The 18,536-nt window shown below is 43.0% G+C and overlaps 1 protein-coding gene across 3 annotated transcripts in view; it reads right to left on the bottom strand.

The window, feature by feature from the left end:
• Window positions 1-1,273: 1,273 nt before the first annotated feature.
• The window catches only part of PLEKHG1 (pleckstrin homology and RhoGEF domain containing G1), a 228,083-nt gene continuing 210,820 nt past the window's right edge, over window positions 1,274-18,536 (bottom strand). For all 3 annotated transcript variants that reach the window (XM_067701771.1, XM_067701772.1, XM_067701773.1), the window contains 4 exons: window positions 18,497-18,535; window positions 16,414-16,436; window positions 10,423-12,043; window positions 1,274-4,722 (listed from right to left, as the gene is read on the bottom strand). In XM_067701771.1, coding sequence (XP_067557872.1) covers window positions 3,794-4,722; window positions 10,423-12,043; window positions 16,414-16,436; window positions 18,497-18,535 — 2,612 coding nt within the window. In that variant the 3' untranslated portion in view covers window positions 1,274-3,793. The remainder of the gene's footprint in view (window positions 4,723-10,422; window positions 12,044-16,413; window positions 16,437-18,496; window position 18,536) is intronic.

Here is an 18,536-nt window from a genome sequence, read left to right on the forward strand (position 1 = left end):
GGCTTCAGGCTAATCTTTACCATTGAAAGAGAACTGGGAGTCCTTACAACTGATAAGGACTTTGCTGTTTTTACTTCTCTTGCCTAATAACAGTTTGTTCTTTTGTTTCCCTTGAGATCATTAAGTACTGAGACCTGTTCAAGGAGAGCGTTTTGGCCAGGCTGAGCTCCCAGAGTGGCTTAGGCCCCAAATGGCTTCCTCGCCTGTTTCTTTCTCCAGGGATCTGCTACCCTATTGGCTTACAGGATGATTTTCACCTTTAAATTCCATCCTCAGATCTCGGAGTCACCTCATCAGAAGCCAGCCCCAAAACAGGCTAGATCTAATAATTTTTTTTTAAGGCGGAAATCTGGATTTTCATGTTAAACCTTTTTAAAACTGTAGAAACCAGATTCAGACTCTGGGCCACCAGTTTACAGCCTCTGATTTAACTAGTCTGTACAAGAAGGAATCTGCTTACCCATGGTCTTGTGATGCTTACATGGAGAGCCATACCTTGCCATACAAACAATAGAATATTTGCGGGCTTGTGTTTGCCCCGTAGAGCGGATGATTTACTTACTGTCCAAGCCCTGTTCTTTTACCTTTGAGCTGAATAGACATGGTTTTAGAACTAATGAAGTGGAACTGCTTCCCTTCCTTTCCTATTGTGTGATGCATCGTGAATAAGCTATTGTCCGGAAAATCAAGCTTTGTTCTTTTTCACAGATACGCAAAGTGAGCTTTGCCCGTGGGCTTGCACCACCAGAGTAAAGTGGGCAAGTTTGTCTTTTGGCACCAAAAAAAACTTCAGCATTCTGGGCTCTTCCCCTCCACCTCACCTGACTTTAACCCCACAGCTGCAAGTCAGACTACTCTATGACCTCACACCATCAAAACCAGTTACCTGGAAAGGCACTCGGTCTAAGGGGAATTTCAGAGAAGGGTATGATAATCCCAGGCTAAATTCAATATTTGAAAAGTAATCAAAAGATACAGAAAATGGTCAGTCACAAGGCCACTGAAACATGGTATATCATCACTACCCTGAACCATTTTCTTTTTTTTGGGGGGGGGGCATGCTGCTCAGCTTGTGGGATTTTAGTTTTCTGACCAGGGATTGAACCTGTGCACCCTGCAGTGGAAGCTCTGAGTCCACTGGTCTAACCACTGGACCGCCAGGGAATTCTACCCTGAACCATTTTCTGCACAGCTCATAAGGCAAAGTATTATAACTGAGTATAGTTCAGAAAATCTTGACCTTTCTAGAATTAACACATTAATTCACACTGTATTTTACTTTGTACTTTACAAACTTTATTAAATAATGCGCATTACTAACTTTCATTATCATATATACAGTATTTAAACTATGTTTTCCTAGATGCATGGTTTTTTGTTTGTTTGTTTTTTCTGGTGGTTTTTTTTGCACAAAGAATAGAGTAGGTGAAAAGTGAACTTATTAAAAAAAAATTGAACCTTCAGTACAGAGACCTAGTAAGAACTTGACATCCATTTAAGTACATATAACTCTTTTCCCCCAATTATATACATCCCTACCCCACCTCCCGAAGAAACTATTTTAAACAAAAGCACTCATTGAATAACTTTGAGGGAAAATACGAACTTGATTATATATATACACACAGATCTCAAAATCTGTATCCTGGCTGACAGAATGGATGTATAGAACTGCAGATTTGTCCTAGAACCTAAAGACAACCATACAGACATTTTATACAGTATGACAGCAGCCTCCGTGCAGCAGGGTGTGTTCCTATAAGTGACATCAAAGTCGTGCAACAGGACATTGGTGTGGAGAATTAATAATTTCTGAGAGGAAGACACCACAGCAACATGGATAATACAGAATTTGGGTCTTACAAACCAAAAAGCAGAGAAGTGGGAAACTGCATTCCCGGGACAAGAAAAGTCAGGTAACTTTGTTTTGTAAACGCCCTTACAAATACGTCTAGCAAGTCTGAGAATCTATACTCAGTTACGGTGCTTCTCTTTTCTGATACTGCTTATTCTTGAAAACTCATACCATGTTTAAAGGAGGGCAATGAAAGAAGGAATCGTTCCGGAACAATGCTCGTCAATATGGACTTTGTTTTCTAAGCTACAAGAAGAAAGTACAGTATGGAGAAAGAAGAAAATTAGGTTATTTTTTGTTACTTAAAAAGGAAAATGAATGCCTTAGGTACCTGTGTATAAAATAAGGATGGTCACATTTTATGTTTTTAAGAAAAAGAGGCATAGCACTTAAAGAGAGAAAAAGAATTATGGTAGATGTCACTGATTCAAATCAATATCATTGCTTATCTTTAAATGAAAAGCCCAGATCCCCTTTCCCTACACAGATTATCATATCTTTTAAGATGAAAACTGAGAGGGTGGGGAAGAGGCCACAGAATGTAAAATGGCTTAAAGTGAGAATGCGAAAGCCACTGTTTGAGAAAACATCCTTGTTACATTGATTGGAGTCTTCAATAAAATATTTTTATAAAGTGGCAATAAATCTGCCTTCATTTTTCTCTTTAGCTTCTTTAATTTTGTGTTTTACTCACAAGGTCTTGCTTTTGTTTTTGTTTCCTTCCATAAAGAGTTGTATTAGTACATAATATCACAATGAACCACTATTCAAAGACCATAATTACAACTTAAAAGATGTGATGAGTCAGAATTTAGTAACCAAAGATCCTGCTCTTCTATATGCCCCCAAACAATGAGACAAGACCCCCTTTTTATGTCTGGCTTAGAAAATAAATTTCACTACAGTCAATAAAATTCTCAAGGCTGGGACCAGGTCATCTGGCTGAGTATAAAATTCATGAAAGGACATCTGAAAAACTGCTCTGGGAAGAGTAGCTTTAAAGCGCTTTGCTTTATTTTAGTTTATGGTTTACTTCGTGTTGATTAGAAACGGGCACAAAAAGTAGTGAAGGGTTTTATCTTCTCCCCATCCCCAACTGTCATATAATGAGATAATCAAGTTGTACCCAGATGTCAACCCATCTTTTCTAATAAGTCAATTTGCATTTTCTTGCACTTGGTTTTAAACCATTAAGGGAATCATTCATTTAACCCCATGAAATGTAAAATAATTGACGAGCAGCACATTCTCCAGGCCTTGTTCAGGAAGACAGGGAAGGATTTTTACTTACAGAAAATTGGTCATGATACATTCTAATTTCCAATAGTTACATATTTTCTGCCTTATAATGAACTAGATGCAGGAATGCCAGCATAGAAACCCTAAAATGGGCACCTAGACAATACTCCGATTAGAGATCCCTCGTTTAAGTTATTCTAGGGTCTTGGCACAAATTTAACAAAAATGTCAGAGGTAAGCATAATCCTTTAAACAGCTTTAGTTTCCTTTCTTTTTAAAAAACGTGAAAAGTCCTCCTTGCTGCCTTTGAGTCCTAGTATACCTGTGGCTTCTGGATAATAGGAAATGATTATTGCATTTCTTAAAGTCTGGACACTAACTGTCAGGATATGGGAAAAAATACCATGGCCATCATGTTTTAAAAAAAAAAAAAGCCTATAATTTTCAAGTAAGATTGACTTACATGAAACACGAAGACCATCAACATCAGAAAACACAGTGTTAGATGCTAACATTTGCTACAGTACAATCCTGGCTGGATCGCCAGCTGTTTGAAAAAGTTGTGCTGTTAAAGAAAGTATACTTTACATCTCTGGTTATTACAAAACTGTTCTAATCTGGTACATACAAAACATCTCTCAGTATCTCTAATTCATGAGCACAGTAAGAAGTTAATTCAGGCAGCTAGTCTTAAGAACCTTAGGCAAAGCTGCTTGAACTAAGACACTGGAATTTTTCCCTTAGAGACTGGACAATATTTTGCTGATTGGGAGGTGGCCCCTTCCAGAGATAGTCATTCAGTTTGTCAGAATCATTGTATGATGTCAGATATGGTCCAAGTTTGCTGCTTATTGGCTCATCTTCTTCTGACTTGATCTCCACATAGTCATCTTCATCTCCTTCAGTCTCTTTGAAATTGGAAAAATAGTTCTGGGTAGCTATTTGGGCACTTAAAGGTAAATTTCTATTTACTACCAGAACTTTCTGTGAGTCCTGGAGTGTGAGATCTGAGTGTTTTTCAGTGCCCTGTTGACCTGAGTCAGCGATACCTGGCACCAAATCCTGGTGACTCTCCCACCTTGAACTTCTGTGTAAAGACAGCAGCTGTTTCTTTCCCATTTCACTAGGGTAGTTGATGGAGTCTGAGGACTTGTTTATCAGGATGGAGGAAGATGACTGGGACCTGTTATAAGGCTGAGATTTAGCACTGATTCCTTTCCGTCCCAGAGAGTTGTAAAGATGGCCCTGACAGGAGTTCTCTTTGTTGGGCTGGCTGACCACCACACTGTGTCTCTGCACGGAGCCCAGCAGAGGCTCGGAGATTTGGAGAGAAGGCACGGAGCAAGCTGCGGACAGTTGTCTTGGGGTACTTTTCGTATTGATCTCTAAAGTGGGATATTTTGCCTTCAAGTCTTGCTCTGGCCGGGGACAGAAATCTGCTAACTCTCCATTACTATAGGTTGAATGCAAAAGCCAATCCTCGCTACCGTGTTGGGTGTGGGAAGGTGATGCAGAGCTGAGGTTGGAGGAGTCTTGAGGGCTGGCCCAGCCATCCTTCTGAGTCTTAAAGGGGGTTTCTCTGAATACGATCTGGTCATACAGTTGGGAATATTCAGCAATCCTGGCACCTGGAAGGCAAATATTAAAATGATAAATATATACAGGATCATTTCTACATGCAAAGATTTAAAAAAATAAGAACATTCTAGCAACATATTAAAAAAATTTAAACGGTAGAGAGGACTTTTAAGTTAAGTTTGAGGATAAGAAATCATCAAATACGAAGCAACACAAACTAATAAAATCATCCCGTTTAATAAAAAAGCCACCTAAAACTTCACTTGATCTAATTCTGGATTATTTTATTTATTTCAACAGCAGGTCCACAAGCGTTCCCTGTTTGTAATGACAATTTCTAGTGTTATTTACAAGCATGGAATTGTGTGTCAGTGCTAAAAACAGGCAACATAAAAATAAGAGTCAGCACTTAAACCCTGGTCAATGAAAAATAACTCAAGTAGTCATTAAAAGAAGCATGACTACAATCCACCCTGCCATGGCTACCCCTGCCTCACCGGTCTTGATTGCTCTCGGACAACTACTCCCAGCAGAATCTGCTCCCGGTGGCTGTTCCCGCACTTCTTGTTTCCAGGCAGCCCTCCACTGCCACTGTCTCGGGATGTTGACAGGAGGTCCTCCCTTCAAAACCACATGTACTGGGCTTCCCTGGTGGCGCAGTGGTTGAGAGTCCGCCTGCCGATGCAGGGGACACGGGTTCGTGACCCGGTCTGGGAGGATCCCACATGCCGCGGAGCGGCTGGGCCCGTGAGCCATGGCCGCTGGGCCTGCGCGTCCGGAGCCTGTGCTCTGCAGCGGGAGAGGCCACAACAGTGAGAGGCCCACATACCGCAAAAAAAAAAAAAAAAAACCACATGTACTGACTGATCCTTACCTCCTTTCCTATCACTGAGAAGCCAGGCACTGAAATCTATGCTTCCAAGACATTAAGAATGAACCATCCTGTGCACACAATCCGTAATCTAATGCTCTCTAGTACTGGTTGCAGAACAGGGTTTTACCGTTATTTCCACGAAAGCTATTGCCCCTTCAAATTAAGCTATGAGGCCACTATCCTCTCTACTTCACTTCTGAGTACAGACATCTCTAAAGACATTAACAGAACCATGATATAGATACAGAGAATTCTCTTGGGTCAGGAATGATTAAAAAGAGAGAGCCCAGAGATGTCCATTTCAAGAGCCGTGTCCCAATCCCCCCACCTCCCAATCCAGGTACCCACATGACCACCCTAGAATCAAAGAATTCCATGAATCCTATAAATCACTCAGACCACATCTACGCAGTCTCTATAGAGGGCATCTATTCTATATATGATGACCAGCAAGTGACATTATAATTTTTTCCTCTTTATATTTTTAGTAACCTGTTATTAGTAAATTATTCCTTGAATTTAAACTAAATATTTAGTTGAGTTTCTGCTGTTTCTTTCAAGTTTGCCTTCTATGGGGACAGAAAACAATGTGCTGTTGTTCTGTGTGCCCTTTAACTGCAACTCCCTCAGATGACTTGCCCCTTAGTCCCCAGAATCAGAATAAATAGTGTTTATCTTCTCATTATAGATCCTACATTCATTCAGAGCCTTCAGACTTTCAAGTCCAAATTGCTTGGAAGGACAGAGATTATTAGTTTAGAATTTGTAGTAACAAAAACTTGAGCTATTACTCCTTAAAGGGCATAGTAAAGACTCTCAATACCAATTAAGATTTGGTAACCCCTTAACAGACTGAAAGTCTACATAGACACTAAGGTGCCCTTGTTAGCCATCCTGAAATATACAATGTTTCGTTAACTATGAAACCCAACCAGTGGTAGCTGGACCTTTAGGCTTGTCTTTGGTTAGCAGTCCCACCTCAAAGTCAAGATGGTTCTTCCCAAGCCATTCTCACCTACACTGTGGCTCTGAGCCTGATCCCACAGCTGAATCAGGAAGGCTTTGAACTTCTACAAAGTTCCAAGAAAATGACAATTTGCGAGAAAGCAGTGAGATCTAATCAAAAAAAAATTCAGTTAAACTATTGCAGCATCAAAATTTAACTGTAAAGTCTTGTAAGAACAGATAGCTCTTGACTTTGGAACATGGTGGCCCAGATCATCTGAAACCATGTATTATCCAAAATAGCCCTAGTATTTCTCATGCCTTTTTCTTCTTTATCACACTCTCTTCTTCTTCCTTTGCTTAATCAAATCCTATTTACCTCTCAAGACCCTCTATAAGCTTTATCACTTCTATGAATCCTTTTCTAACTGATTTCTCTGAAGTCTTATATGCACCATAATACTTAGCTATTGGTTGTGTACGCATGCTTGCACACAATCTTGTGTTGCTAGTTATTGTATCTAAGCTGGTTTATTATTCCATCTAGTCCATGAGCTTTTAATCTTGGAGAACAATCCCCACAGAAAACCAAGCACAGCTCTAGGCAGAAATTGGTCTCAAGAACTACTTAATTACCCAGATAATTTTTGGACTGCCTCCATTTATTCTAAACACAGTGTTAAGAGTAAACGTGCTCCAAGACTGTACCACGGAGAGTGGAAAGGCAGCGTACGATTTGGGCACAGCCGGAAATGGGGAAGCAGGAAGACAGCCTTTAGTAAAATGCTATGTAAACATATATATTATAGACAACTCATAATGGGCACAGTTCATCTTTGGATAATAAAAAGTTGACCATTTATAAATTTGGAATAGAAAGTACCTCGCAAGTAGACACTATACTGTGCCGATCTAAGTTTTTGTTTTTTTGGTCTCAGCTTGACCTTCTAAGAGAGTCTATAACTTGCTTGATGCCAACATGAACGTGAGACAAGCTTCCAGAGCGATGGCTGTTATTAACTAGATACCCTTAGTCCGATGTACAGGAAACAGCCAGCCCAGGATGACACTTCTAGCCTAAAAAGCTCAGTATTAGTCAGCTGGATTCAAATTCCCCCTCATTCTTAGTTCTGGCATTCATAGTCCTTATAGAACATGTACATTATCATAATGGGACAACGTCAGGGCTATCTCTGGTTTATTCCTCTTTTGTAAGTTTAGAAGGTAGAATTCTTATCATTCCAGATAAAAATTTGAAGTGATCCTTGTTGAGAGAAGTATGAACTCTACTGTTTTCAAGACAGAGATTAAAATCAACATTTCTGATGTTGCTTGTGATGCAGCGCAAAGCATAAAATGTTATCTTGCCTTCCCTACTTTACACAAGGAGGAACATTCCTCAAGCCTGTATGGAGTTTTCTCCCACAGAGAACATCACCAAAAAAACAAGGAGTGGGGGGGGGACCCCAAAGGCTTCCTTGGCCTCAAAGACTGTCAGGAGTGAGGCATAATGGGACAAGATGGCCGGCATGCCGCAACAGGCTCCAAAAGGTGGGAGGGGCTAGACCTGGTTGGGTGATTTACAGGCGGAAGTCTGGCCCAGGGCCTGTAGACCCCGGCTGGAGCGTTCAATAAAGGTGCTGGAGAGTTTCAGCAGGTGAATAGGGCGCCCCTCCTTCCGCACAACACCGAGAGCAAGCTCCTGGCAAAGTGGCAAGGCCCATACGGAGAAGTCTGGAGAATCGGTCCATTCGATTACGACGTCCTGTGCCCAGATAAACAAGAGAGAGAAAAGGAGTCATCACGTCAACTGATTGAAAGCCTGGTGGGCACAGGAAGTGGTCTCGATCCACCCAGATGGAAGATTCTTCAGGTCTGAGAGATGGCAGGCCCTAGGGACACGCTCCTGCCAGCCAGCAGGGGGAGACACTGGCTGGCTCAGAAGATGACTCTGGAGAGATCTTCTCTTGGAGAGAATGTCGATAGTAGCCCACCATGTCAAGAAAGGGCCCAGACACAGAGCTATGATCCTACAGGAGCCCAAGAAGACAGGAGTAGCCAAAACAGAAATAACAAACAAAAAGCGGGGGGGGGGGGGGGGGAAGCAAAAGAAAACCCCAAAGGGAAACCTATTCATACTTAAAAGGTGGGTAAAAAAGACTATTCAAGGCAGTTGTAAGCCCTAATGATTCAGTATTGAAGACCTTGCTTCTGACAGGGTTGGAGCTTCGCATGTTAATGGATGGTCCACATTCCAAACAACCGGCCTCAGGCAATTACCACTTTTTAAACAACAGTCTGCTGGCTTCATCAATCCATCATCATCGGAAACCTCAGTATTATATTTTCTCTCATTCTGAGGCACCCTAGCCCAGATTCAGTCAGTGGTTTCATTGCCAACACACTACTGCTTCTAGTGCCATCTGTACTCCAAAACAGTCCGCCTGCAGCTGGAACGCAGTCACTTTTTCTGTGTGTAACAACAGTTTAGCAACACTCGCGTTGGAAAAGGGACTAATTCAAGCATATTATTGCAAGGAGAAAAATATATGCGATCTAGTCTCTCACATTCATATAAAAATCGCATTTAACCTTTATCTAACTTAAAAAGAAGGCCAAGTCACAGAGGGTCTGTAAAATCCTTCAGGTAACATTTCCAGGCCTTCACTTCCCTACGTGTTAAGAAATATTACTGTGCGATTAGCTCTGGAAAAAGAGTAAACTTAGGTAATTCTTAAATACTCCCAAACTTAAAAAAACTGTTTTTCCCTACAGATTCTTGTCATGCAACTTGTGAGTCCATTTAGGACTTGGATACCCCCTTCTGATTCTCTGCTTTCCACCTAAGAAAGCAGTCCCAAAGAAAGGAGGTAGGTGTCATCGAGTTGGCCAGATGAGCCATGCCGCCACCAAGCTAACCAACGAAACATGCCCTGATACTGAGCCATCTGGTTTTTATTTTTAATTGGAGAACTGTCTCTTCTCATTTGATACAGAGACGATGCTTTGTCAGAAGATCTAGGGCTGGGATTCTTAAAACAGGATCAAAAGTCCACACTGAAAAAAAAAATTCAGTTCCTGGGCCCTAATCTCAGAAATCTCTCTGGGTCTGGAGGTGGAAAACTCCTCAGGTGAGAGTCAGCACCCTCAGGTTTTTTTTTCTTTCCATGACAATCCAGTGCTTAATTCACATCATGCCCTTCCACTGAGAACCCTGTGTAATCTACCCAGGGGATATGTACTTCTTTACAACAGAGGAAAAGCCAAACTGTGATCCTCTCATTCCTAAACCCTAATGGTACCAATATCACGCACGTGATCCTGGTTTGGTTCTGCCCAAAAAGGAGGCTTGACTCAAAATTAAATTTCTTGGAAGCATACAGGAGAATACCAAATGAGACGGTATTAAATGCATTACAGCAGCTATTCCAAAAAAGCAACTAGAAAATGTAACACATGAGAAAACAGCCGAGTTACAGTGTGAACAGCTAAAAAAAAACATGCAAAAAGCCCTCCTTTTTGTCTTTGTTAGGATGAGTAGGCGTTTTTGTTAGGATTCCGGAGCAAAAAGCAATCCTATTCCGTATTCGTCCAAACCTTAAACTCTTACCCTGCTACCCAGCTACCCCTCCTAACACACTGAAACTGAACCTGACGGCTATGTTTCAGCTCTAGATTATATTAGAGAACACTGCTTCAAATATCATATCTGGAGTGATGATGTCACAGACACCAGGAAACCCTCCAGACTCAATCGCCTCCCACTGGTGAGATGTGGTGGGTGCAGGGCCGGCCTCATCTGTGAGTCTGGGGTCTCTCTGTGAGAATGAACATCTGGGTGACAGCACCCTCACGGTGCTAAGGACACTGAGAACCAGAACACGGCTCTCTCCCAGTCCTCGGAAGGAGAAGGGCAGCGCGGGAGACATACCGATGGCGGGCCCGCCCTGCTTCTTTTCTTCTAGGATGGCCGCCAGGTCCCTGGGAACCTGCTTCTGCACGTGGCTGCCAGGCGGCTGCTCCAGCTCCGGGCTTTTCACCTTTAACAGCTGATTTGCCTTCTTGATCTTCTGACTGTACTGCCTGGCCATCAGGAAAACCCTGCTCCTGGTCTTGTCTGCGGTGTCCATGCCGGGGTCAGGGTTCTTCAGGTCTGCAGGGGACGGGCTGCTGCTGGCCACGTCGTAGGGACTCTCCACGGGCGGCAGGTCACTGACCAGCGACAGCCGGTGGAGACTCAGGCAGGAGCCGTCTTTGGAGGCCGGGGTTAGGTCAAGTGTGCAGGAGACCGGCCCCGGCCTGTCTCTGGGCGGCACGAGGGGGACCCGGCCTGCGGGCAGGGAACGTGGGGAGCGCGCGCCCAGCTCTGGGGCGCTGCCCGCCAGCGGCCGCTCCTGCACGTCGTCTTTGCTAACGGGAAACGCCGCCAGGAGCCGGTCTCTGGCTTTGACTTCGTTTTTCTTGATGTAATTTTCCAGGTCATTCCAGATCTCATCTACTTCTTCAGACAGTTTATCGGAGATGGACCGATCCGCTATGGACAAGTTGCAGCCGAAGGAGTTATAGAACAAACTCAGATAATCGTTACCGGAGGGTCCCGGGGGGTAGGGCGCCTCGTCCTCGCTGAACTGGAGGCTGTCCTGGGAAACAGAGGCCCTCAGACTGTCACAGCACCCCAGGTCGGCCTCCAGGCCCAGGAAGGTGCTCCTCTTGGGACGTTTTAGGCTGCTGCACTTGAAGTCCTGGGAGGGCGCCTCTGGGAGCCCGATGGTGTCGTAGACGTTCTCCTCCACGACCTGGAGTTCGCGTGAGCTTTGGTTCCACGCCTCCCGGCCTGGGGAGGCACCATCTCTCTGGGGGTGCAGAGGGCTCTTCTCTGGGCTTGCCGGCCTCTTTGAGAAGGCCAGCTCCGGGGTGCTCTTGGGGCGAGCAGAGTCCCTGGCTGATTTGGGGGGAGGGGCTTCAGCTTCTTCCCGTTTAGCCACCATCAGTTTCAAGTCCTCATAACTTATGTTATCATAGACATGGTCTATGTCATCAATGGTCAGCTCTACAGAGGACCCGAAGGGAGTCATCCCGTCCAGCCCCTCTGTTTTAGGGTCATTCTGCAGTTCCCTTCGGGAGCTATACTGAGGGCTGTCACTGTCCCTATTCCTCATGTCAGGGGGACACGTGTTGCTCTCGCCAGCACTGCTGGCCCGCCGCACAACCCTGTGGCCAGAGCTGGGGGTCTCCGAGGACTCGACCTGTCCCATGTGCCAACTGCAAGGTCGACTGGAAGTGCTGTCCTCACACAGTCGGGCAGAGTTCAGATCTGAAGGGGAGAAGGATGGCAGGAACATCTGATAATCATCTTCGTCCTCCTCATTCTCCTGCGGAGACCGCCGACTGGGGAACAAGGCTTGCCGGATCTGGTGGTCCGTCCAGATGCTTCTGACGGCCCCGCCCCCGCGAAGCACGTTGATAATGGCAGAACTGCTCGGCTGACTGTTCCTCTGGGCAGGAGACGGCCCTGCTGAAGTCAGCTGGGGAGACCCTTCCTCTCTGGAAACCTGAGGAGGATAGAGACATATCGATTGAATTGTAGCACCACAGGACACATGACTTAGGATGTTCTCCTGTATTTACACATTGCCTCTCCCCCTAGACTGTGATATTCTTAAAGAAAATGATCAGTAAACATTGTTGATTTTTTTTTTTTTTTTTTGCGGTACGCGGGCCTCTCACTGTTGGGGCCTCTCCCACTGCGGAGCACAGGCTCCGGACGCGCAGGCTCAGCGGCCATGGCTCACGGGCCCAGACGCTCCGCGGCATGTGGGATCTTCCCAGACCGGGGCACGAACCCGCATCCCCTGCATCGGCAGGCGGATCACCACTGCGCCACCAGGGAGGCCCAAACATTGTCGATTTTAACTGCGTTGGAAAGCACATCAGATTTTTTGCAAAAGGAGCAGAAAGGACAGGAACTGATATTTGCTTAGAAATAGGCTAGGCCATTTGAAGACATTCTCCAAACTTAACGTTCACAATCACTCTTTGGATTAGATATGATTGTACCAGTTTCACAGTAAGGAAATCTAGGCTCTTAGGATTCAGTAACATGTTTTCCCCCAGCAGTGGAAAGGCTAGCATGTAAACCCAGGTTTGACTCCAAATACCTTTCCCCACTGCAGGGAATTGGCTAAATACAGAAAACTCTTAGATATTTCTAATAATTCCGATGTGTTCTCGGTAAATAACATTATATAAATGAACATATATAGGTGTCAAGGGCCATGGTATCTGATTTCTATTTGGGGTTTGATTCTTAGCGGTCTTACTGTGGCTTCTGGTCTACGAGAAACACCCCTGTCGGTGATCTGACTGCAGACCCCCAAGGGTTTTCCTTTAAATCTGCAGACCTGCATGAACCTGACCAGCAGTGCCTTGGTTTATAGATTCTAGGCAAAAGAGCCTTTGTTGCAGGAATTTAATTTAATCCACTACTGAGCTAATGAAATTTCTACTTTCTTTCAAAATACATTTAATTAAGCAATATTTAGATGCCAATTAGGGAGTAAATTATGAGTGACATTAATGATTTTTAATCAGAGAAAACAATGGGTCTGTTATAACTTGGAACCTTTCCTGATGGAGCTCAACTGTGCAGACAGGGAGTGGACTGCCCTCTGATGCCCTCTGTGGGTACTGGGATTAGCTTCAAAGATTTGAAAGGGTTAAGACAGGTTCAAACTAATTAGTACCAGGGGTATATTTTCTGGTCAAAACACTATAGTAACCTATTGGAAATGTCAAATTAGCAAGAATTTTTCATCACTGATCAATGAAATTGGGATACATATTACCTTGGAATATCCACCTATTAATATGTCTGTCTGTCTGCTTACCTGCCTGTCTATCAGGGAGGGCAAAGATACAATTTTATCCTGAATGTTGTTTTTCTATTAAAAATTTAAAGCTAAAAACATCTAATTTAGTCATTGAATCTTTTGTTCATTTTTTTCAGATAGTAAAAATGTGGGGCTTCCCTGGTGGTGCAGTGGTTGAGAGTCCGCCTGCCGATGCAGGGGACGCGGGTCGTGCCCCGGTCCGGGAAGATCCCACATACCGCGGAGCGGCTGGGCCCGTGAGCCATGGCCTCTGAGCCTGCGCGTCCGGAGCCTGTGCTCCGCAACGGGAGAGGCCACAACAGTGAGAGGCCCGCATACCGCAAAAAAAAAAAAAAAAAAAAAAAAATGTGGACTATTTGAAGACTAGGAATAAATGAATACACACACATATAGATATATGTGCACACATACAAATATATATATATTATATTTCGGCTCTTCTGTTTTTTTTCTTTACCCTTTAATATCTCTCCCTTTTCCTCTTACTCAGACTGCACTGGTAAAATGTTTATAAAATATAGGTACGCGGTAACTACATTTTATAAAATAAAACAAGTTAGTATTAGCTAGTTAAATCATGATCAAACACTGTGGAAGTGTAACAAAACAATTCTGTGAACAGCCAGAAGTAATACCTTCTTAAAATCTTTCATTCCAGAAAAATTCCCAGACATTTTAGAAAATTAGAAACCCCGAATTGTTAATATCAAAGTATATTTTTAAGGTAACTACACTTTTTTTGTTTGTTTGTTCAGCCACGCTGCGTGGCTTGCGGGATCTTATTTCCCCAACCAGGGATCAAACCCGTGTCCCTGGCAGTGGAAGTGCAGAGTCCTAACCACTGGACTGCCAGGGAATTCCCAAAAGGTAACTACACTTGAAGTGAAGTTAGCAGTAATTTGGAAGGTGAAAGTTTATATCAAATAAATCATCAGGAGAACTGAGGAAGCTGTTAGATTTAGAAATAATCAGTATATGGATTGGACACAGCACAGAAGTAGTAGTGTAGATCCCTCGTGATGAACAGTTTTCCACATTCTCAGCATTACGGTTACTTAATAATAACATAATAAGAGCTAATTTATGGGGCACTTGTTTTGTGCCAAATACTGTACTAAGCACATTAAAAAACATATCACATTTAATCTTTATAACAATTCCATAAATTAGGAAACTAAGTCTTGGTAAGGTTTAACAACTTGCATACAGTCATACAGCTTATAAACGGCAGAAATGGATTTGAACCCATGTCTTAATCCTCAGCTTATATATGAGCTAAATCTCTCTCCCTCTCTCCTTCGCTTTATCTCTCGCTATATACACACATGCACGCACACACAAACACGGCTTTAGAAGGTATATTCTAGGAGAAACGTTAATCTCTTTATCTCTTTAATCTCTCCCTGCATTTAGTATACATTCATTTTTGTTAGGAGATGGAATTTTACCACTAAGAAAAAAGTACATTGGTGTTTTCTTTCTTTCTTGTCTTCAGATTGTATAAGGTATAGTTAGTCCCCATATGGAGACTTGACTCGATCACTATCGTAGAAAGTTTCCGAGAAGCTCTTGAGATTGTATCTCTAGGACTAATAGAGCGATTCCCCTAGCTGGTACTAAGCCAGGCTTGCTCCGTGATCATAGCTTGGCTGCCTTACAAGGGCACCGTCCCAGGGTTTGTTTATGAAAACAAAGTACATTAAAAAAATCAAAATCTCATGCCATATTTCAGGACAATGAACCAATTCATGTTAATAAATTTCAAAAGCTTCCAAACAGAAATATGTACTACCTGAAAAAAATCCACATGCCGTAATTTTAAGCAGATAGCTTAGAGATAAGACCATGTTGATTTTTAGACATTTAGGCGTCTAACCTGAAAGATACATTATTTATTAACAGGGTCACTTTGGCCCTGTGCCAAGGAGTGGAGCACGTAGAATCGCGGGGGAGATGTTCACAGCCACGTTGCTACAGTTACAGAGCACGAAGTAAGAAGCTGCGCTCAGTCCCCTAAGCACTGTTAAGTAAGCCAGTTGATCAGTAGGCATACTGGATGTGGTTTGCCCAGGTCAGGATACAATAGGCATTGTTCGTAGGTAATAAATTTGAATATACATCTTCTAATACAACATACCATTTTTATTCTGCCTCTCCTAACCTTTTATTGGAGGGAGAAAAATCAAAGCTTGATATAGTGAAGTTTCATTATACCACCTATGATCACATCTCTTATACCAGCAGCAGGACCATATTCTTAGACGGGGATCTTTGTGCTTGAAGTCTGATGCTTTGAAAAGGGAGCAAATACTCAGGATGCAAGAGCCTCAGTCTTATATGCACAGAGGCACAGGGCAATGTGGGGTGCACCACACTAGCCCTGTGTGGGTGTTACATCTTTTTTTTTTATTAATTTATTTTATTATTATTATTTTATTTTTGGCTGTGTTGGGGTCTTCGTCGCTGCACACAGGCTTTCTCTAGTTTCAGTGAGCGGGGGCTACTCTTCGTTGTGGTGCCTGGGCTTCTCATTGCGATGGCTTCTCTTGTTGCGGAGCACGGGCTCTAAGCGCGCAGGCTTCAGTAGTTGCAGCACGCAGGCTCAGTAGTTGTGGTTCACGGGCTCTAGAGTGCAGGCTCAGTAGTTGTGGCACATGGGCTTAGTTGCTCCATGGCATGCGGGATCTTCCCGGACCAGGGCTCGAACCCGTGTTCCCTGCATTGGCAGGCGGATTCTTAACCACTGCGCCACCAGGGAAGCCTAGGTGTTACATCTTAAGGTATTAGCTTCTGAATAGAGAGGTGGGGCAGAAGAATGAAGAAATCATTGCCTTTGTTCTGAGAGATGAAGCTGGGGTGGTGAGGTGGAGGGAGAGTTGATAAGGACGAGCCCTAACTTAAATCTATGTCAACATGTAAAATAATTGTTTACACTTGGAAGATTAGCTGCAGATGAGACATACAAGGAAAGGGTAGGTATAAAGGGCACCTAAAGTAAACATTTCAAAATAAGAAATGCCAATAGTACTTACCTTTTGGATGTCTTGTGCTGTTTCTGAAAAATAAAAGTTTTTTTATCTTTTAAGTTTGAGGATTAAAAATGTCTCTCTCATACATAGGTAAGCACTCACATTTTATAGGGCTTTTAAACTTATTGTTAATAATTGAAGCCCAAGCATCTCTGGGCTCTTGAGACCTCACTTTTAGAAAATGCCTCTCAGTTATCCAAGTATAGATCTTGTACTACATGTAAAACAACCATACATGTATCTGAGTGATAAGTATCTTCCTTAAATCCCTGAGAGCAATGGACCAATTCATATGAATACGTTTCAAAAGCTTCCCCCCACCCAAATATATATTACCTGAAAAAATAATCCACATGCCCTAAGCCATGAAACTCACTTAAACATCAGATTATGCTTCTGTTAATTTTTAAATATTCTATTGGCTTTCATTGAAGATATAGCATTTATCAACAGGGTCACCTTGGCACTGTGCTAAGGAGGGTGCAAGAGGACTTGTGGGGAGACATTTACCAGCCACATCCTCATATATACCCTTACGATTCTCTGATCATGTGTGTCTCATCTTTCAACACTGTTTAATTACAGAAGCATTTAAAGTAAAAAGCGATCAAACCCTCTCCACAAATTCCACCCTGCAGAGGTAGCCACACTTAAAAGTTTGATGTTCATCTTCCCAGGTCCCATGCCCACTGCCCCAATCCCACAACAATGCACAGTTTTTTTGCTCTCAAAGGTGCAATATGCAAAATTGAATTTCCTGCTAAATATATGTAGACACTCTTATCAGTAGACAGATATGTACTTGATTCTTTTTGACAGCTGCAGAATATTCCATGTAGTATTCCAGAATTTACTACAACTTTTAAAACTATTTCCCACTAGATGGGCATTTTATGTGGTGTCTTGTTATATAAACTCTGCAAAGAACACAGATACTCATAGATCTGTGCTCACTTGGGTGAGCACTTCTATACAGGAAGTGTACGTTGTGAAATTTCTATGGGTGAAAAATTTGAAATTTTTGGTTCAAGAGCAAATACACATTTTCCATTTAAATGGGCATTAACAAATTTTGCTCCAAAAAGGTTGCAGAAATTTATACACCAACAGTTTCAGAGTGCCTGTTTTTCTTTTCTTTTGGCCAAGCCCACAGCTTTCTCCTCTCCGTTTATCTCACTGAAATGTATGATTTTTCTGATCACTAATACAGGTGACCATTTGTAAATTTTATTGGCAGTTTGTGTTTCTTCTGTGAAACTGCCCAATTATATTCTCTGCCTTTCAAAAAAGAGTCCACGTCTACTGAGCCCACATGCCACAACCACTGAAGCCCGCGCGCCCAGAGCCCGGGCTCTGCAATGAGAAGCCACTGCAATGAGAAGCACGCGCACCGCAACAAAGAGTAGCCCCCACTCACCGCAACCAGAGAAAAACCTGCGTGCAGCAACGAAAACCCAACGCAGCCAGAAACAATAAATAAATATAATAAATTTATTAAAAAAAGAGTCCTTTGTCCGTTTTTTAAATAGATTTAATTAATTAATTAATTTTTTGGCTGCGTTGGGTCTTTGTTGTTGTGCACAGGGCTTTCTCTAGTTGCAGAGAGCAGGGGCTACTCTTCGTTGCGGTGCGCGGGCTTCTCATTGCGATGGCTTCTCTTGTTGCGGAGCACAGACTCTAGGCATGCGGGCTTCAGTAGCTGTGGCTCGCGGGCTCTAGAGCGCAGGCTCAGTAGTTGTGGTGCACAGGCTTAGTTGCTCCGTGGCATGTGGGATCTTCCCGGACCAGGGCTCGAACCCATGTCCCCTGCATTGGCAGACAGATTCTTAAGCACTGTGCCACCAGGGAAGCCCCTGTCCTTTCTTTTTGATATATGGGATTTCTTAACATCAACATTCACAGATATTCATCTTTTTATGCCCATTATCTATGCTGCAAACGTTTTATGTCATTCAGCCTTACATTTTATAATGGGATTAATCAAATCTGCCAATCTGTAATTCATCTTGTGTTTATTTTTTGTGTGTATGGTTTGACTTAGTGGATATCAACAAGAATGAAAAAAGAAAGTTATTTTAGGACTTACCGCTGGTCTTCAAAACTTTATGCGATCTTGAGGAAGGTTC

The sequence above is a fragment of the Pseudorca crassidens genome, chromosome 13, assembly GCF_039906515.1.
Source record: "Pseudorca crassidens isolate mPseCra1 chromosome 13, mPseCra1.hap1, whole genome shotgun sequence".
NCBI lineage: Eukaryota > Metazoa > Chordata > Mammalia > Artiodactyla > Delphinidae > Pseudorca > Pseudorca crassidens.